This window comes from Portunus trituberculatus, chromosome 16, assembly GCF_017591435.1.
Source record: "Portunus trituberculatus isolate SZX2019 chromosome 16, ASM1759143v1, whole genome shotgun sequence".
Lineage (NCBI taxonomy): Eukaryota > Metazoa > Arthropoda > Malacostraca > Decapoda > Portunidae > Portunus > Portunus trituberculatus.
This window is the reverse complement of record NC_059270.1, coordinates 3,080,733-3,101,895: the sequence shown is the minus strand read 5'-3', so window position 1 is coordinate 3,101,895 and position 21,163 is coordinate 3,080,733. Positions and strand designations below refer to the sequence as shown.

General features: G+C 39.9%; 2 protein-coding genes across 22 annotated transcripts in view; one reads left to right on the top strand and one right to left on the bottom strand.

Moving 5' to 3' along the window:
• Window positions 1-224: 224 nt before the first annotated feature.
• LOC123504581 (protein MCM10 homolog) lies at window positions 225-19,991 on the bottom strand. 19 transcript variants are annotated; one of them, XM_045255213.1, is made up of 18 exons: window positions 17,508-17,877; window positions 14,483-14,590; window positions 14,065-14,127; window positions 13,826-13,973; window positions 10,413-10,515; window positions 8,843-9,696; window positions 8,348-8,510; window positions 7,960-8,111; window positions 7,459-7,563; window positions 7,124-7,301; window positions 5,647-5,870; window positions 4,811-4,973; window positions 4,552-4,713; window positions 3,611-3,749; window positions 3,150-3,295; window positions 1,682-1,798; window positions 1,361-1,552; window positions 225-1,165 (listed from the first exon to the last, which is right to left on the bottom strand). In XM_045255213.1, the coding sequence occupies exons 6-18, from the start codon at window positions 9,670-9,672 to the stop codon at window positions 1,064-1,066; spliced, it is 2,673 nt and encodes an 890-aa protein (XP_045111148.1). In that variant the 5' UTR covers window positions 9,673-9,696; window positions 10,413-10,515; window positions 13,826-13,973; window positions 14,065-14,127; window positions 14,483-14,590; window positions 17,508-17,877; the 3' UTR covers window positions 225-1,063. The 19 variants fall into 19 exon arrangements, with proteins under 19 accessions (XP_045111148.1, XP_045111144.1, XP_045111145.1 ...); XM_045255209.1 differs by having other exon boundaries at window positions 8,843-9,680; XM_045255210.1 differs by having other exon boundaries at window positions 8,843-9,677.
• The window catches only part of LOC123504583 (syntaxin-6-like), a 45,923-nt gene continuing 35,946 nt past the window's right edge, over window positions 11,187-21,163 (top strand). Inside the window, exon 1 of one of the 3 annotated variants that reach the window (XM_045255231.1) lies at window positions 11,187-11,374. In XM_045255231.1, the coding sequence (XP_045111166.1) occupies window positions 11,340-11,374 (35 nt within the window). In that variant the 5' untranslated portion in view covers window positions 11,187-11,339. The remainder of the gene's footprint in view (window positions 11,375-21,163) is intronic. The other 2 variants (XM_045255229.1, XM_045255227.1) reach the window with 2 other exon arrangements.

The window sequence follows — 21,163 nt, the reverse complement described above, 5'->3', positions numbered from 1 at the left end:
TGCATCTCCAGTTCTTCTTGGTCTCTTTATACAGTATGCAATTTTCATTTGATTTATAGATGTGAAACTCACATAATTCACTAGATGGACAAATGTAACTGGTTCATTACTGAGTCAATCAAAATGATTTCCAGTACATGCTAGTCTCAGATATTGGACAATGGTATTATTACAATTTTCCATTTGTTCATCCTCTAAATACCAGACCTATAAATAAAACGAGATTGCAATTTTTTTTTATTAACAAAGTTATAAAGTTTCTCTGGTAAGTTTAAAATACACGTATAAATATAAAAAAAATGGTCCTGGAGATGGATGTTCTCTCCTATCACAGCAGTAGTCATGAGCCTCCAGCTGGAAGTGATGTCACAATTCAAACATTTCAATTTGTCACTACAAAATTTTCTTTCTTTAATTCACAAATTATACACACATACATAGTTATAGTATGTATGTAATATCATTATATATTCATATATGATCTGTATTTCATTCAGTTGATAAAAATTTCTTTCAATTACATATAACTAGTGAGGGTTCTCTGCACACAACATACTTTACTTACAACCAACACTGCCCATTGCCATATGATACAAGATATCAATAATTAGTTAACATTTCCCGTGTTGGGGACAGCCCAGTCACACACTCTGTAGTTTAAGAATACTGCCTCCTCTGTATTTGTACTACCACATAAATGCTGATCTCCTTCAGGTTATTCAGGTATCATGGATTTATTTTGACACACCTTTCTTTATATATATAATAAAATATGCAAGGCAGATCATTATCCATGTGCAGAAAAATATAAGATGGATAAACACTATAGATATTAATAAGAATAAAATTTTTCTTTCAATAATATGCAATAGGCCAAATGAAGCTATCAGATTAATTACATTAAAATCCATGACATCATTTCAATGGCTAAAAGTTTTACATTACAAATACTGCCCAACTTATCTTAGTGAACTGTGGATAGTCTTCTTCATAAGATGGACAACAGCATTATTAAGAGAAATGCCTTCTTTGTAATAATTTTGTGGCACCTTTGTAGCACTATTCAAACATGAAGATACACTTGATTACTGCTGCCACTATAATTCTTAAGTTCATCACCTCTCAGACTTAATATTTCAGAGTCCAGTTTGGGTCCTTTCTTGATCTGTAAAAAAAAAAAGGAAACATAAAAAATTATACATCAAAATCAAATACTATACTGTATTGAAAATCATTGAAATGTTACATTGAAACTACAACGTTGAGATGAATATTTCAAGAAACATTACTGAATAATACGAGTCCACATGATAACATTATGCATCAAGCTGAGGTGCTAACTCTCTCTGCAGAAACTCACCTTGCCCATGGACACACGACACCACGAGCTATGGTCACAGTTGCCGCACGCTTTCCTTGGCAGTTTGTCTAAAGATGATGTGCGTTGCTTGCAGTTCTTGCACTCAAAAAATCTCTTCTTAGCAGTAACAGTCTTTAGCAGATGATTCTCTTCTTTGCAGAGATCTGAGGCCTTTTCAGACATGTATCTACACTGTTGAGGGGATAAACAAAAATAAAATATTTTGTAATGCATTGTAGTGGTAAGGAAATCTTTGACAGTATGGCAAATTATGTTCAACATATTATTTTCCACTCAATAAAAGGTGAGAGAGAGAGACACCTTAACGCAAACATAGGCAGTAATGCTGATCTCCATGACAGAGGAAAGCTTCTCTTCCAGCATCTCTCTTTTCTCCAATCCTTGATAATACTTCTCCATGGCCTGATTCTCTACCACCTGCAAATATGAAAACATGAAAGGCATTAGATTTCTAGGTATATATATACTCCCACAAAGATTAAAAATGTTAATTTTCTTGCGAGAAAATTAATTCCAAATTAACTGATAATATGAAATAAGAATCACAGTAATGTACGTAATAACTTACCCTAGACTTAGTCTGCATTCCTTAGAGAGATGCAGGTTAAGAGGAGACTTGATAGAAGTATTTAAGTGGTATAAGGGTTTTAACAAAGGGACATGAATGTAGTTCTTAGGATCAGTAGTGGGGACAGAACCAGAAATAATGGGTTTAAACTTGAAAAATTCAGGTTTAGGAAGGAAATGGGAAGGAACTGGTTTTCAAACAGAGTGGTTGATCAGTGGAACAGTCTCAGTGAGCATGTAGTCAGGGCTGAGTCAATAGGCAGCTTTAAAAGAAGGTTAGATAAATTCATGGATGGGGAAGATAGATGGAATTAGGTAGATTAAGCACACTGGGACTGCCTCGTATAGGCCTGGCAGCCTCTTGCAGCTTCCCTCCTTTATGTTCTTATGTAGACATGAAAAAAATCTCCAGATTCTTATAGATTTTATCTGTACACTCAGCCCTCGATTTAATAGATTAAAATGGGGGAAGGGTGGACTGTTGATTGGAAATACTTACATACATATGATAAATACCAACATATGAAAGAAATGAGTTTTGCAACCTAACCCAATACTGTACATAAATACTAGCTATACGTAATATAATACGTTAAACAACTGAAATAACTTTTAGATTCACATGTTTATGTTTTTCTTGTTTGGGAGGAACCTTGGCACAAAACAAACACCAGAATCAAAGCAAGAACCGACAATGTATGTATGTATGTACGTTCCTCAAGAGAACTGCGGACTGAGGAGTGAGTGGCAAGACCAGTGTTAATGTTGTGATTATACCATGTTAACACGTCACATGTTATGTCAGCCTCTATACCTGCCTCTTTTCAAGTTTGGAACATTTAATCTTTCTTTTTCATGAATTAATGATATACATAGTAGTATGTATACATAACATTATCTTAAAATCTATTTTAATAAGATCTTATGTGTTTATTGTTATTTTAAGTTTTTGACATTTCTAAAGCTGGTGTCACACAAGACAGATCTACCCGGTAATGGACATCCTATCTATTGGTGGGTATTTGTTCAATGAGATTCTGTGGTCCATTAATTTGAAATCCTTTAAATCATGAATTGAGGGCCAAGTGTGTATGTACATACTACATTAACAAACCTGATAATGGAAAACAAGGCATTTGCATATGTAGCTCTAATAGTCTATAATTGAACATGCACAATAATAAATCACAAGTCAACTTACATCAATAAGGTTGCTGTGACGGGATTTCTTCTCCATCATGTCCTTGAATTTATCTGAATTTATATCCAGTGAGCCAAGGCTGGACCGACCTTTGCTATTCTTCATAGCTTCAGTCAGCTTAGATTCTTTACATGCTTCATCAGTCACTGTAGAAAAAATCAAACATTATACCTCAATATATCCTTCAATATGCAATGCAATGTCCTATAGACTTACCAATATTTTTTTCATAAAAGAAAAAAGATCAGACAAATTACTTCAATGCAGAAAATGCTTAACTTTTGTGGTCAAAATCACATAGAAACTACTTTTTTTAAACCACATTATATTGCATTTCCTATTGCTGATGCCTCATTCTTCTCCAGGGACTTCCTTCAAAGAGGTAGCCATGGCAGAAATGTCTGCTTATGGTTCTCTCTCTAACACAACATTAAAACAAGGAGAGAAAATTCACACTTTACCATCATCATCCGAAGAGTTAAGACGTTTCTGTATTTTGCTCTGAAATTCTGGAAGCGTAGCCTTGTCCTTATTCTTGACTGCATTGGGTTTTGCAGAGAGAAGCCCTCCCTTTCTCTGGATCAGTGCCATTGCCTTTGCCTGGAATGAAAACACAGCTTTCACTCATATCTAGGTGACATACTTTAATCAACCATAAATCAAGTAATATTACAATAACTGTTTACCACTTAAAAAAATAAATAAATAAATAAAAAAAAAAAAATTATCCTAGTTTAAATTTGAATTTCCCACAATTATCTAGCCAGATGATAAGTCCACATTGAATACCTACCACATACACATCAATCTTTCAATACTTCCATTGATAGGACCATAAAAATTGTGTCCTGGTATCATTTTGGGACCTGTAGAAACTAGACAGCTTCCTCCTTTCATCTAGATATAATTCTGGTGCTTTAGTTTCCTTTTACAGTATTATGAATAAATGATTTGAACTTAGTAATATTAAAAAGCTTGATCAGTAGGGATGGTGGAAGTGTGAGGAAATAACAAGAAGAAATGGAATAACAAAGATAGGATTTTGAAATAAGAGGAAGGTTTTCACAAATATAAGCTTGATTATTAGGATTAGAATGAGGTTGTTGAAATGTTTAGTGTGATCAACATTAGTGTGAAGTTAAGAAACACGGATATTGGGAGTGTATGAACAGAAAAGGTTAGAAGCTGCAGAGATGTGGTTCATATGAAGAGAGAGGAGGATCTCATAAACAAAAAGAGTAACAAATAAAGAGACAGTCATTGAAATGTCACAAAATGAAAATTGATGTTCTTGGGACACATACAATGCATATACATTCATATTTCCATCAAACTAATATTAAAGGTGTCATATTTTTTTTCAAATTAAGGGAATGATAACCTTAACTTTGCATGGGCTTACCTTGGCAGCATCAAGTTGTTTATATGAGAAGCCAAGATCTACCTCCTCCCCAGGCTTGACTCCCCTGGCTAGCTGAGGTGGTAGTGACAGGCTGGCCGAGGACAGAGAGGGGAGACTCACCGATGAGCTTAAAGACTTCTTTCCTTTCAGGTTTTGCTCTTGCTGCTCATAAAAGGAAGTATATCAGTTGAGAAACTTAAATAATGAATAATCAATTAATCAATAGTAATAATAATTGGGAGTTAATATTTCTACAAACCTGTCTCCTCATTGCTAGCATGTTTTTGTGAGTCATGTCTAGTAGTTCTTTTGGAGTAATGCTGCGGACGGCTCCAGTTGCAACCTTCTTGTCAGTGTCCTCCTTGACCATGTGCTTCAAGAGGTTCCGAGCACCAGGTGTGGGTGCCAGTAATTTCTCGCCCCTTGTCAAGAATGAGAGGGTTAATGCTGAAGGTATCGTAAGAAGAGTAACACATACACTTTTTTTTTTTTTTACATATAGGAGTAAATCATATTAACATTATAGTGTATTGTATTTGAGATACCAGAGCACCATCATCAGAATTTTGGAAAACCTCTTATTGTGTTTGTCAGTCTTGTTCACCTAATGGCTGGTCACCAAATTGTATGGTAACCAGCAAAATGGTAGACCTGGCAACATGTCTTCTAATTGTTCCTCAAAAAATCTCTGAAGGAGTAAAGTGAGCCTTTATCTAGAACATTCAAAGAGCTCCTACATTAAGGAAATATGATAACAATGTGGAAAATGAGAAATATATGTAATCCCTTTGCATAAGAAGGGAAATTATCACCACCCTCTCAGGAGATCATCACCCAAGACGCATGTGGTAAGGTGACGATGGAGCTGTGTGGCAAGACAATCACACACAATGGTAAACTGCTGCTACAAAGGTACAGAGTACTGTGTAACTAGTCATCTGTAGAAAGAATAATTTTACTACATACTGATGTGTCAAATATCAATCAAGCAGTTGTAAAGAAAGTACAATGAATAAAGCTCATCCAGGTTAATTGCAGAAGGTATCTCAGTTTTGTCTACTATTCTACGTTTACAGTACAGGTGGTGTCACTTACAGAAATTCATTCTTTTGAGCCACGTGCTGGATGGCAGAGGATTCCCCTTCATTGAAGTGCTTAGGAATATTCAGCTTGTCCTTGTCCTTGGCCTTGAGCTCCTGTGCCTTCATCTGCGTCTTAAGGGAGTTGAGAGTGGCTAAGTCTTTGCTTCTGTTGGCTCGTTGCTGCTTTGGAGTAGATACAGGTGATGGGGAAGTGTACAGCTGTCCACCATAAAACACCTGCAAAGAAACACTTCTGTATTTGTATCAGGAATTATTAAAAGTGTCTTAAATCAGCAATTTTAGACAAAACTATTGTAAGCACTGCCACGATAAGAAGCCATGCTAAGTCTCAATGTAGGAATAAAAATACTGAGCAAAGGATCAGCAGTCCCTTCACTTTCAAATCATCTTTTACAAAACACAGGGAACATCCTGCCACCATTCTTGTAATCTGACAGTCGAATATGTGGCCAGACATGTTTTCACTACTATACACTCAACTAAATGCATGGAATTTTTGTCATTAAAAGAAGTTTATTAATCAGAAAAGAATGTAGACTACAAGACAATTACCCCAAAAAATTTAAATGACATTTGCTAGTCTATAAAGGAGATGAACAAGTATTTAGTTAGAGAGGTGACCTAACACTGACTATAGTCACCACAGCACCAAACATCAAAGATCTAATGTACTCAGTAGCATCCCAATCATCTCCCAATGAATATACTGTATGTTTAATTCAAATTTCAATATTTGGTCTACTCTATGTGTAATAAATAATAAACATGTTGATGCACACTCACAAAGTTACCACCCAGTGATAAAAGACCTCATACAACATGATTGATGGCTGGAGTGTGCAGAGCTATAGGGACAAGGTGGGTGGAGGTTAGCAGTCCACTGATGATACCAGAAGTGGTTTGTGTGCAGCATGTGTGAACTGCTAATAAATGACTGATGAAAGAGTAAGATTCCGCTAGTCTCAAGAAATTCTGGTCTACTATTGCATATCAGTTCACTACAACTTCATCTATCATAGCAAATGTAATTCTACTCTATCAAATATACCTAATTCTTTACACTCCTTGGATTTATTGATTTGTAGTTATATCTTTATACTTTTGATCTTAGATTCTTGGCAAATCATTCATCAGACTGTCAGAATTCTTCCTTATACACAGTCCAGAAATCTGTGTGTTTACTCTTCTGACATCTGTGTTGCATGGACTTATTTGTTTCTGAAACCCTTCAAAGGAGAACCTTTGGCAATGGCAACATTCTCCAGATACTATCAATTTTAGTTACTCTGTGATTGCAAACATAAAGGGATGGTAGCAAGGCTGGAGAAGGAAGAGGAAAATGACAGCAAGGCAATGTTTTCAAGATACTATTAATTTCACTTACTCTTTGATTGCAAACATAAAGGGAAAGTAGCAAGGCTGAAGGAGGGAGGAAATGACAGCAAGGCACTCTCCTGCCCAGCACTCACCTGGTCTTTCCCCAGCACCCTCTCCTGGAGGCGTCGTTTGGGGTCCACACGAGTGAAGGAGCTCTGTATGACAGCACGCTTTGATGCCGTCTTCTGATACTCCCGCTGGATATGATACACGCAAAACTCACACGAAGACTTGTTGACAAAGCATCGACACGGTTCATTCATCTTAGTCCTGCAAAAGAATACACATGTACCAGACTACAAATTTGTTTGAAACATGTACATATACACATTTGTCACCTGAGATTTGTGTACATATGACATTCCAAAAACATTCATCAGTACAGAGCAGGAATATCAGTAAATACTAGCAATTTGTGCTCACTTACTTGCCCTTACACCAACCTAAGTCCTTGGACATGCCCATTATCATGACTCTTTGAGGCTCAAATACGGAGAGGGAGATCATGTCGGAGAATCCACCATCACCAGGCCTGAGGACATTAGATACAACTCATAGTAAAGGATGAGGACCCAGCACAAGAAAGTTTCTATGTGTCATGGTTGTGGGTGAGCTGCTAATCTAGACATTTAGCAAAACAGTGTCTCTCTTCTCCATAGCCTTCATTAGTGACTTTACAGCTTCCTTTAAACTGAGCCCTCAAGTATACTGTACCATGATACCATGTGTGTGTGTGTGTGTGTGTGTGTGTGTGTGTGTGTGTGTGTGTGTGTGTGTGTGTGTGTGTGTGTGTGTGTGTGTGTGTGTGTGTGTTAAATAATTTTGGATTCTACTATCATATAAAAATCTGTCAGCTTGATATACAAAGCATTTATAGAGATACAAATGAAATCTTCAACTAAAAACTTCAACAAAATCTTGTTCATACTTGTCCTTCATAATTTTTGGATTGAGGACGCCGAAAACTGTGCCCACACTGTGCTTCCACAGAGCCTTGTAAGCACTGCCGAAAAGGAAGAATGCAGCAGTCTTGGTGCAATCTGACAGATCACTCAGCTTCCAAATGCAGTATTTTGATCCCTGTTCATAATTAAACACTATTACTACCACAGCCTCAATATTTTTTCTTATAAACAATCATATTTAGTTTTTATGTTAATAATCTTAAGTCCGATTCCATAATTGTCAAGGAATATAAAATGTGATGAGAACCTTCCTTCACAGCATCATCAGTCACACTTTCTGCTGCAACAATCAGACATCTACAGTAGTAGAGACAAAGCCTGTGGCCTGTAACACCTTGCATTAACACACACCTTCTGGGAATCCTTGGGGTTGCCTTTGGCTACAAGGACTGCTATGGTGGCCCAGTCCCCCTCGATCTCCCCACCACGGAGATGGAGTTTAATGGTGGACAGCCGCACCATGCGTCTTCCTTCCATTCTCTCCCGCATGGCTTGCTGAGACACCAGTGGGTTGCTGGTGGAATCAACAAGGTAAATGTACATATCATTATAATATAACACGTCACATATGTATCCTCAGGTAACAAAATGAAAATGAATGAAACAAAATAAGAAACACATGACAATAGTTATATAAGGTTTTTTGGCTCCAAGAATTGCTTCACAAAGAAAGAAAAGAAAAAACAGAGGTTTAATCACTAATTGCTATTTCACTGTCTAGCAAGATAGCTATAATCAGCAAGACCATCTACAATACTAAACAGAATTAATGAAGTAACATGTCCTGCTATAAAAAGCAACTCACTACTACTACTGCACATACAATAAAATACACTTCCTACTCACATGATTCTGATTCCTGAATATGCATCCAAAGTCACATTTTCATCTGTAAGGTGGGAGGTTGTAGCACCACTGGTCCTACCACCACTCCTGCCAATGCTGACCAGTGCCCCCTCACCAGCCTTCCATCCTGGCTTGTCTGCAGCACTGACAGTCTTATTGTTGCTGGACAGTGCCTTCTCTATCCTTCCACTAGCCTGGACCTTTGACTCGTGGGCAATCCTGCGCTTTATGTCCCTGCCATTGGAGTTATACCGTTGCTCCATGGGGGTGCGGTTGTCCTCCTCATCCTCTGAGTCGGTGTCTCCGGAGTGCAGTTCACTCTTACGCTTCAGATTCTTGCGCAGGGCTAACTCTTCTGAGGCCGAGAGAGTCCGGCTGTTTGTTCTCCTGGTCTGGTCAGGCGTGGTGGTCAACTTGGTGAATGAAATAGAGTCACAAGATTCCAACTTTTTCTTTTTGGCAAGATTCTCCCGCAGCAGCCTCACCCGAGCCTCCATCTCCCTCAGCTCTGACTCTAGCGGGTCAATGACCGGTGTGGTGCCACTGTCATCCTTTCCAGAGGGGGCTTTGGAAAACTTGGACTGTGAGAAGGCAGCACTGAACGCAGAAGCTGGAGTGCTGCTGGAGGGAGCTGGATGGTCCTCCTCCTCCTCATCTGAGAGCACTAAACCCAGATCATTCAGGGTGGAGGGCTCTGGGTCACTGCAGCCACTCACAGCCTCATCCTCTGGCTCACCCATGCCATCCTCATCCAGCATCGCAGTCAGTGTGTCCAGATCTATGTCACCACACTCACCCATGTCACCAGTGTCTTGGCTGGAGTCCCCCATCACCACTGCTGGGAGAGACAATCACTGTGAACACCATTTAGTTATTTAGGAACACCAGGTTCAGCTTATGCATATGTGAACAAAATATATATTCTTAAAAAAAAACACATAATATACATGTCTCAGTTTAGAGCTATGACTCCCCTGGTTGGTTATCCCTTATTGCTACGGTTTGGCAGACAGAAATTACTGTATGGAAGATAAATATAGATAAATAAATAAATAAAGGGGATTGCCCAATTCTGCGGGTACACCAGTCTCATGAAAGAAATGACTGATGCAGAAGTATATTAAGACAAAAGACTGAGTTGTGTATCCTAAGCAGATCAGTTACGGTAGTTCCTATGGTATTATTGCAGTTTCAACCAAGACACCACACGTAACTATGAACATTCTCACGGTCTAGCTCACACTTCTACGAGCATTTCTGACCTCATTTTACCCTATCGGAAATTAATAATAACTTCAGGGCAGAATTTAGGTTTGGTTTCCTCTCCCTGAAACCTCGCTTTCCCAGGTCCCCAAGCTTGTTAGACACAGTGAAAAAGAAATATAAGATACGGTATATTGGTTGAAGCTGCAAATTTACCGTCACTATAATGTTATATAAAAGCAATGCAAACAAATATAACGGAATTACATGGATTAATAATGAGTAATAAAAATAAGAAAATTAATGCCTGTGAGATTTATTCTAGTATATAAAGCTGATAAATACATATATGCCAGAACATACTAACCTGAAATAATGAGGTACTTTCTTGGTGTACTTTGGTGTTCTTGAAATTAATAATGAAATACCCAGTCCACCTGTGCTGTTCCTCACCAAGCTCACATACCTTGCTGGGGAAAACCGTCCAATTTCTGTTTAATTCTTGCACACCAGTAACAATGTCCCACTAATAATATTCCCTGTGTTTTGAGCGGCACCAGTAATTCCTTGTCCTGTGCACACACTGAGTAAGAGCACACCAGCAGCAAGTACTTCTTAATTTTGTTTACATGTTTGGCGCGCAATCTTCACTCAGTTGTATTATCCAGTGGTACAAATAAAGATCTTCTGAAAAACATGACTGTCAAAGTGTCGTATACAGTTTTCTGACTTAAAATTAAGCGGTTTTGCAAAATTAAACAACTGCTCTTTATTAATTTAGCTGTTTCTCTATATACATTCTAAGTAGCGAAAGAAAGGCATCCTCAATATGTATTAACTCACAAGAACATTTAACTAAGTAGTGATTATAACATAGAACTGTATATTGATAAATTCTATAAGTTTATTGTTAAATACAAATCAAGAAATAAAATGCGTTATCGTCGTAAATATGATGTCTATACAATTTAATCTCGTGGCCTTATCTAAAATTCACTCCACATTCTTAATTTCCAGGTTTTATTCACCACATAAATATTCTCTCCAATTACACATTTTTTTGTGACACTACCACAAGAAAAATGAATGCAATATTTCTTTAGACGTGTGATCATATGACAGGAGAGAGACAAGTGAGTGTGTGTGTGTGTGTCTGTGTCTGTGTGAGCGACTGTCAGTGTTGGAACAGTGGCGTGTTTACATTGGGAGTGTAGTGCTGTGGTGCTGTGGTGACTGGCAGTGGTGCATGTGATAACGGGGGAGTCTCGACGTCATCGTCTCGCCGTATGAGGACATGACGCTGGAAGACCCATTTTTTGTGGTTAAAGAGTGAGTATAAATGGCAGCGTTGTGAGTTGTGAGGGTGGAGGGACGGGACGTGGTGACTAGGGCAGCAACCCCTTGTCCTGGCTCGCCGTGGCTTGGGCGAGATTGGGGGGGACCACAGTAGAGGCTTTTATTTAACCTGAATGAGAGAGGAAGCAAGGGAAGGATGTAATGTGAAATTGAGATAAAAAAAATATATATTAATGCATGTTTTGGTGTTTCGAGTCTCGGCAGTTCTATCCAGACATTTGCTGTTGTCTCTACGTGGCTGGAGGCTGTCTGGGGATTGGGTTTTATATAGCCTGAAGGAGCGGGGAAATCATGGAAGAATATAAGGTGAAATGCATGTCCTGGTGTTTTGAGTCTTGGCAGTTCCTATCCAGAGCTTTATTGTTGTCTCTACGTGGCCAGGGAGGATGTCTGGGGATTGGGGGAACACAGCTAGGGTTTTATTGAGCCTGAAGGAGCGGGGAAATCATGGAAGAATATAAGGTGAAATGCATGTCCTGGTGTTTTGAGTCTTGGTAGTTCCCATCCAGAGCTTTATTGTTGTCTCTACGTGGCCAGGGAGGATGTCTGGGGATTGGGGGAACACAGCTAGGGTTTTATTGAGCCTGAAGGAGCGGGGAAATCATGGAAGAATATAAGGTGAAATGCATGCCCTGGTGTTTTGAGTCTTGGTAGTTCCCATCCAGAGCTTTATTGTTGTCTCTACATGGCCAGGGAGGATGTCTGGATATTGCGGGACCACAGCTAGTGTTTTATTGAGCCTGAAGGAGTGAGAAGTGGGGAGATAAGGGAAGGGTGTGAGATGAAAAAAAATTAATGCATGCCCTGGTGTTTTAAGTCTCGGCAGGTCCCATCCAGACTTTTACTGTTGTCTTTATATTGTGTGATGGATTCTCACCTGGTTGGCTATCCCGTAATCCTTTGGTTAAGCAGATATGTCGTACCATATGAAAGTAGCAATAAAGGAGATAACCCAATCCTGCGGTTATGCCAGTCTTGAAGATAAAAAATTAGTGGAGCAGATGTATTTTAGGGAAAAAAGACTGAGTTGTGTACCTAAGCAGATCAGTTGTTAATCACAATAATTATGGAACTGTACATATTATTTCAGGCCTTTTTGGCTGGGTGATTGTTACTGAACTATAAAGTTAATCACACCTTGCTATTTTCACGAATTCAAAGTTTTGTTCCATTATATTTCTGTGAGACAGCCTTTGTCATCCAGTGGCCTCTTCTCAGACTGACTGGACAGCAGTGATGTGTTTCAGAGACTGTTGCTGAGGTTCAGTCATTTCAGACATGTGCTTTGTCTGTCATCACATTGCTTGGCTCATCCAGGCAAAAAATTGTTGGTTGGGAGAAACAGTAGATTGTTAAAAAATCTGGGGGACACAGTGTTGGGTTTGATTAGCTAGTCTTTGGGATTTTCAGTAAATATAGTGGATAGCTACAGCTAGAAATGTAGCGAATCGTTGGCAACGCTGCTCAAAGCAAAACTCGTTGCTGCACAGCTAGCTGCTGCTGTCACCATCAAAATATTTTCAGAGCTTTTTGATGTGAATTTGTTGATTTCCAACTTTGCAATGCACATCACTTGATTTAATGCTCCCCACCCAAAAACCCAATTTCCCACAGGTCCCCCAAGATCACTGAGAATGAGAGCTTGGCATAAGTTAATAGTTGAAAAAAAGTCATAACTTGAAAAATATTCATTTGTGGCAGGAATGATATACACCATCAATCAACACATTACATTTCTCACTCAAAAAAAATTGAGTTACATCACAGATTCCATGGTTGGGTGAAGCTGCAAATTGACCAAAGTAATCAGTGTCTCAGGAAGTCCATGCCAAAAGACTCTTAGATAAATATCCCCAAGTTTAGAGTGATACCTATTGTGTAATAGCCATGAAAAATCTGCCTGCATGTCTTCTAAGTCTGTCTTCCAGTGAATAGAAGTGTTAAGATTTTCACACGTTGAGCCTAACTCATGTCCTCAAGGCCTCAGGTATTTGTCTTGTGTCACCCCCAGAGTGATTCAGTCAGAGTCAGGTCACCAATATTACACTATGTACCAGAAACATGATAAATACTCAAGAGGAGGTGCACATATGAATGCAGGACTTTGGCTCATTCTGACTGGATTCCTGGCTGATTTGGATCTTTCTCGACTGTTTCATACATTGTGCAATCCTCTTTTACTTGGTTGTTTTTGTTTTCCTCGTGCTTTCAGCAAGTAAACATTGTGCTGAATGCTGAACATGTTCCTTGGTGTCTTCCTGCCATCCATAATTGAAAAGGACACACATGCATACAAGTACACTCAAGCATGGACACACACACACACACACACACACACACACACACACACACACACACACACACACACACACACACACACACACACACACACACACACACTAATTAGGCGAATCAGCCATTAACTTGTCCGAATAAGCCAGGTCCGAATGAGCCTGCACTGGTGGCTGTGAGTGGTGTACAGAGACATCATGAGAGAAGCTTCATTATTCACTGTGGCCTTGAAGGTGTTGCCGGTGACACTGCTTGCCTGATTGACTAGCCTTGCAATGTTCTGGTGGAATTGTTGACTTATCACCTGCAATATCAAGAACTGCCACAGAGTCCCTCAAAAGTTTAGAGATGTCATCATAGTCAAATCTTACCAGTAGTGGCTCCTTGTGTACAGTATTCTGATGCCACCCCTCCTCACCACAGTGTGTAGGGACCTGGTGAGAAAAAGGAGATATAATCAGTATTTCTTCTAAATTGTGTGAATTTAAAAGGGAAGAACTTCTACCAACAAGCTTTTGGCCTCATCAGCACATATAACTACCATAGCTATGACAAGTTCCTCTCCATTGAATACATGAACGCTTGATTGAGAAACATGAAAATCCAGGAAAGCCGAGGACAATAGAACAATCACTCAACACAAGATGGAAATGCTATGAAGGGTATTTTAGATTGATTTTAGCCTCATCTATAGAGTGACTATTCCAAATCAGCAACCACACAGGGCCAAAGCTGTATGGATACAGTATAGTGGTAATAATTGAATGCTTTTGTTCCGGGTGGACTTACAAATTCATCCATATTGTGGCAGTTCCTCCTGGTATCATTTTATCTACTTAAGTGTACTCTATACTTGTAGATGTTCATTGTGAGTGCTGTGTTTTGCACCGTTGATACCTGGTTTAAAAATGCATGAGTTGTGAATAATTACTAAAATGTTGACTAGTTACAAGGAGAATCCATGTCTCTGGAAAATAAAATCAAGACTATTTGGATAAAAGTAAAAGAAATAAGAAATGAAAAAATAAATAAATGAATAAAATAAATAGATAAAATACAGCATATGACTTGCTTGCAGAAAAATGTAAAGCTGTTAGCCTGTGATGAGGTAATATGGCCTCATGCATGCATGTGCCTTGCTTTTTAATGAAAAGACTTCCAAGAGACAGCAACAGCAAAGAGATGTATTCATTTTGATAACTAGGTCACTGCAATAGCTGCTATCATAAGTGGATGACACTCCGCCGCCTGTCAGGCCGACTGTTTAGGCAGCCGTATGTGACGTCTGAGCATGTATGGGGCCCTTTAAGAGAGGAGACAGAAAATAACATCCAAGAGGACCAAAGAGGTTTTAAATAGGAAAGAGACTATTGTGGACTAGATTTTTTTTTAGCAGGAAGACAGATTTGTAAAAAAGTTTATTGGGAAAGATAAGGAATTGTTTTGGTGTTCATGGAGTTGGAGAAAGGATATGACAAGATCGACAGGAAGGAACTATGGGATGGGAAAACATACAGAGATGGGCACAATGAAGAGCTTCTACACAAATAGCAGGGCATGTGTGAGACTTGGTAATGGTGTAAGGTGAGTTTTTCCCAGTCAGAGGAAGGTCACATGATAGCTTTTGCAATGTCACTGTGGCTATCAATCTTGTATATGAATGATGCAGTAAGGGAAGTAGACATGAGAGCATTATGTAGGGACCTGAGTTTGATCAGAGGGGAGAAAAGGGTGTGGGATCTGAACCAGCTGCTACTGACTGATAATACAGCCCTGGCAGCTCATTCAAAGAGGAAGCTGAGAAGATTGGTGAGTGAGTCTGGGCACATTTTTAGAAGGAACCTGAATATAAATGTTGGGAATAGTTAAGAAATGAAATCCTTGAAAGAGTTGGTGATAAAAGATATGTAAGATTGAAAGGACAAAAGGTGGGAGAGATAGACTGTTGTTGTTGGGAAAGTAAGGAAATGAAATGCTAAAAAATAGATAGTGATAAGAAATATAGAAATAGTTGGAAGAAGTAGGAGAGATGTATGGTTTCAAGTATTAGGGATTAACAGCTGTAGTGGACAGGTGAAGGTAAGGTGAAGGTGAAAGAAGAAGAAAAGCACATGGAGGTGAAGTGAGGTTAGGTGAGATGAGGTTAGGTTAGGTTAGGGCAGATGAAGGTGAGGTAAGGTAAGGTTAGGGAAGGTAAGGTGAAAATGAGGTTAGGTAAGGTAAGGTTAGGTTAGGTTAGGTTAGGTTAGGTTAGTTAAGGTTAGGTTAGGTTGGGTTAGGTAACAATATAAGTGCATAGTGAGGGATATTTAGAGAGAACAGTGATAGAACATAGGAGTAACAGAGATTATTATAACAAGTATTTGAGGAGTAACATAGAGTGACAGAATAATAAATGGATAGTAAAGTTGAGGCAGTTGAAGGAAAGGTGAAGGTGAAAGAAGCAGAGAAGCACTTGGAGGTTTGGTTAGGTGAAGTAAGGCAAGATTAAATTAGGTAAGGTTAGGTAAGGCTAGGTTAGATTAGGTTAGGTTACTTTAAACACAAGACAATGAATATAAATGCAAAAAAGAGGGATATTTTATAGAGAACACTGGTGGTATATAGAAGTAACAGAGAAAAAACGTGAAGCATTATAACAACAAAGTATCTGAGTAGTAACATAGAGGAACAGAATAACAAGTAAAATGATAAGAATAAATGTTTTGAGAGAAAGTTTTCAGGACAGACAGATCAGTGAGTGTTAAAATGGTTTGGGCATGTGAAGAGAGAATGACAGATGGAAAAGTAGCCAAGAGAAGAATGTATTAAGGTGTGCATAGTGTAAAGTTAAGAGGAAGACTGTGCTAGGAGTGACTGAACTGTATGAGGAGAGCGACCTTATTCTGAAATACTGCTCCACACCTCCACTATTTTAAAAGCCTCTAGTTTAAGTTACCCAGAGTTTTAAGGGTGTCTTTACGGCTTTAGTGACAAATTAACACCAATTCTACATTATAAACAGAAGAAACAGTCTTGAGAACCAGGCAAATCTGAAAATTGTGGTGTGGAGAGCAAAGCATTTTCCGAATACTGACCCAAATAAGAGTAACTGTGTGATATAAATGAATAGAGAGTTGCAGTGTGTTAAATTACTAAGCCTCATCAAGCTCTTGGAAGGGATATGGGTGTTCTGTACTTAGTGGTGTTCATTGGCATTTAGATCCAGGTTTATAGGAAGTACCCTGCATCTGTTGTGGTCTCAGGATTAGGTGTGGGGTGAACAGTCTCTTTGTGAAGGGGCAGGGAAGACCAGTGCATGCTATGGATGGGTATGGCCAGGTGTAGTGTTATTCTCAGGCTCTCAAGGTGTAGTTTAGTGGTACATGTAACTGTCTCTTCTCTACAAGGGCTGATGGGGTTGTGTGTATGTGTGTGTGTGTGTGTGTGTGTTTGGGCCATTTAGAGTGGGGATTGATAGCCTGGTAGTATATAGATAGGTAGAAAGATAGTTTACAGTATATACATATGCACACAAAAGGATAATAGATAAATAGATGAATAATTATTGTTGGCAAGTAGTTGAAGTTACATTATTGTCTGACATGAGTTACTTAACCAAAGAGAAGAAAAGAACAAAGTGAATCAGTAACGTTATAGTATTCAGGGTGGTGTTAATGCGGCGATGAGTGAAGGAGTGCAGGCAGCCACTGTAGTCACGGGTGGTGGTGGTGGGGGAGAAGGACAATGGACAAAGATCATGTATAAAATGTTGGTAATGAGCTGAGCCGTTTAGAAACCACTGACTTCAGGCTATACTCTTTCAGTACAGTACGTGTGGGAAGATGGCAGTAGGGGCGGCGGTGTCATCACAGGAAAGTACTTGTGCAGAGAACAAGGTGATAGTGATACTCGTGGAGAAAGACAGTGCTGAAGTGTGTGAATATCGTGGTAGAGTTGTGAGTCAAATGTACACTTCATTAACAGTAAGGGAGAGTGGATTTCGCGCATGTATTATAGCACTTCAATATGTGGCACTGGTGGTGTTCAACAACCCCTCAGGACTGAAGCAATCAAGTGACGGCTTTCCTGTCCCAAGACAACAGGAAACCCGGTGAGCGGAAGCCAGACATATGTGGTCATAGCATCATTGCATCAAAAGCACCACCACCACCACTCCCTCCTCGCCGCCTCAAAGTTCACGTGACAGCTGCTCCTGAGCTGACCCTGCTCATTATTGTGAGTAATGCGAGAGTTACCGCCATCACCCTTGCCACGCGACAAACTCACGCAGCGCCAATCTGCTGAACTTAGCAAGGACTGTGTACCGTGTGAACCGTGTGTTATAACGCTGTTTTGTCACGTTACAATTACACACACACACACACACACACACACACACACACACACACACACACACACACACATTGTTGTAAATGGTAATCTAATCATTTGGCAGCAATAACTCGTTTATGTTAAAAGTATATAAATTTTTAAAGCTAGCAGAGCTAGTTATGTTATGTGTGCTTGGCAGTCTCTTATGTTGCGTGTGTTAATTATTGAAAAGCCGTCATCGCATCAGCTCCTCACCACTAGTTGATTTAGAGTGGTCTTTCTGTGATTGATGGCGTGAACGTCCTTGTGTGTAAACCATGACCATTCACGGTGCATTCCCTACATCTTCAACCCTCAGCCCACCCTAGGGACCGCTGTGCCTCAGGATTTTGAAAGCCACCTGATAAAATAACCCGCAAGACATATCAGACTCGTATATTGAGAGAGAGAGAGAGAGAGAGAGAGAGAGAGAGAGAGAGAGAGAGAGAGAGAGAGAACAAAATCAAAGTGGGAGGAAAACATTGAAAGGTCAAGATCTCCTTACTCGGTGTTATGGTGAATGAAAAGTTCCAGCACAAATGTTCGGATCCATATGTCTGAGCACAACACTTTCTCTCAGTACATCCCGAGGTATTCATTGTCTGGCCAGCTGGCTAATCTAAACTTCATTTTTATCACTGCACAATATTTTTAGGGTTTCTCAGAACGTGTTATGATGAGACGCCCCGTAGACTTTCGCCCGTGTTAAAAAACGCCTTGCCCTCTCACTACGACAACTTTCCAAGGCCACAGAGACAACTAGCCGGGTTTTCAGGACAGTTTCTCCTGTTAATAAACTAGAAATATTGCCAATCTATCACCAGAACCACAGAAATACCCTTAAAAACACGAGTATCTTCAACTGGAGCCTTTGGAAAACAGTGATGGTGAGAGAGCAACGGGTTTAAGAATACGATTTGTCACTGTGAGAGATGTGCTGCCTCTGTGATGGAATGTGCTGGTCGTACTCTAGCCCGTACTCAGAAATGGTCTGCTCTGTCACCATGGTAATTCTCCAAGGCCACAGAGACAACTAATCGGGTTTTCTAGACAGTTTCTTCCTTTGATAAACTAGAAATCTTGCTGCTCTATCACCAGAACCATAAAAATACTCTTAAAAACACGAGTATATTCAACTAGAGCCTTTGGGAAGTAGTGATGGTGAGAGTTAAGTGGTTCAGAAAACGGACTCATTGACTCATTCCTCGTGTGTGTGTGTGTGTGTGTGTGTGTGTGTGTGTGTGTGTGTGTGTGTGTGTGTGTGATAATCAAGTTTACGTTCTCAATGAGTGGAACATTACTTACAGTGTGCAATTCAGGCAGAGCATAAGCAATCGATTGGTTTTATTTGTACACCATTGTATTGACCGTCCACTAAACAAGAAACATTACGATCATGGTGAGGAGAAATTTAAGGACCGACTAAAGAATCTGTCCACACGTGAACTATCGTTTTGGTGCACAGTGCTGTAATTGGTTGGTATATTTTGGGCGGCACGTTGGCCAGCTGGGGTATTTAGAGCCCTCTGGAGTTGCTATATCTGATAGAGAATTGTAGTAAAAGTGAACAAATTTTAGTGAAGCTGTCGTCTCCACAGCTCACGGGAGTACAGCTTTATCGAACATGCCGAGAGCTGGATACACCCCAGAATCTGATAAGACAGGATTTCGAGTGCTGTAGTTCCCTAATTATACTGCGTACTTACCATTCGCCACTTGCAGTCACCGTGCGATGTACAATGGGAGCACACACACGCATATATAGTACTTGCAGTCCATTCCTCCGCGCAGGTGAGCCTCGCTGCGGACACCTGCTGCTGCTGCTTCACACACACGATGCGGCGTGCGTCATTGCTCTCACGGCTGCGAGGCGATCCAGAGGAATGTGAATTGGCTCACCTTTACAAGTACCTTCCACTTTAAGCAGCTATTTTACGTGTAGTGTTATGTTGCCCCTCATCTCAAGACGCCACGTGGCCCCATTACTGCTGCGGCTTGCACGGAAACGATGCCGGGGACTAAAATGAGAGAGAGAGAGAGAGAGAGAGAGAGAGAGAGAGAGAGAGAGCTTGTTGTGTCTGTCAATGGCGCTCAGTGTGTTTTCCGTGTTGATGTGGTGGCAGAAGTCGTCATGAATTAGGACGCTTTGGAAATAATACCTGAAAATAGAAAAAAAATAATGATCTAAACTCTAACCAACGTGTAACTTGCCTGGGGATTGGTACTGCACCTCTCCTCTCCACGCTACCTCCTCTTAGGAATGTACTTGAGACACCCCGGAGGAAGAAAATGGAGTGTGGCGAAGGACAAGGGTACACTACACTCTCAAAAAAAAAATGGGTTTAGATAGAGTGTACGAAGGGAATTTTTAACGATTTTTGATGTTGATGTGGTGGAAGAAATCGTTATTAGGGTGTACTGGAAATACCACACCTTAGATAATGATGTTTAGACGTGTAATTTACCTGTGGATTTGTACTGTACCCTCTCGTGTCTACCTGCATGCTACCTTCACTTGGGAATGTAGTCTTGATACACCTCGGAGGAAGGGAATGGAGTGTGGCGAAGGGCAAGAGTACGCAGTGTTGGTCTGGCTGGGAGGATTGAGGCACGGTGTTACTATACGTGTACTATTTGGAGAGCAGCGTCTTGTTACTATCGATGCCTTGCGCGGTGAGGGGTGGCTGTGAATATGTAGTACTTTGCTTGTGTGCCTTCCTGTCTACCACCACCACCACCACCACCACCACCACCACCACCACCACCACCACCACCACCACCACCACCACTACTACTACCACTACTACTACCACTACCACTACTACCACTACCATTACTACCACTACCATTACTACCACTACTACCACTACTACTACTTCTACCACTACTTCTACTACTACTACTACTACTACTACCACTTCTACTACTACTACTACTACTACTACTACTACTACTACTACTACTACTACTACTACTACTACTACTTGTCTTTTAGTCACGTTAACTTTTATTTATTAATTTTATTCATTCATTTATTATTTTTTACGCTGTAAATAAAACAATCCAATTTTAACCGGTCTGTATAACGTTCTCTGTTAAACCAATACGAAAAAAAGT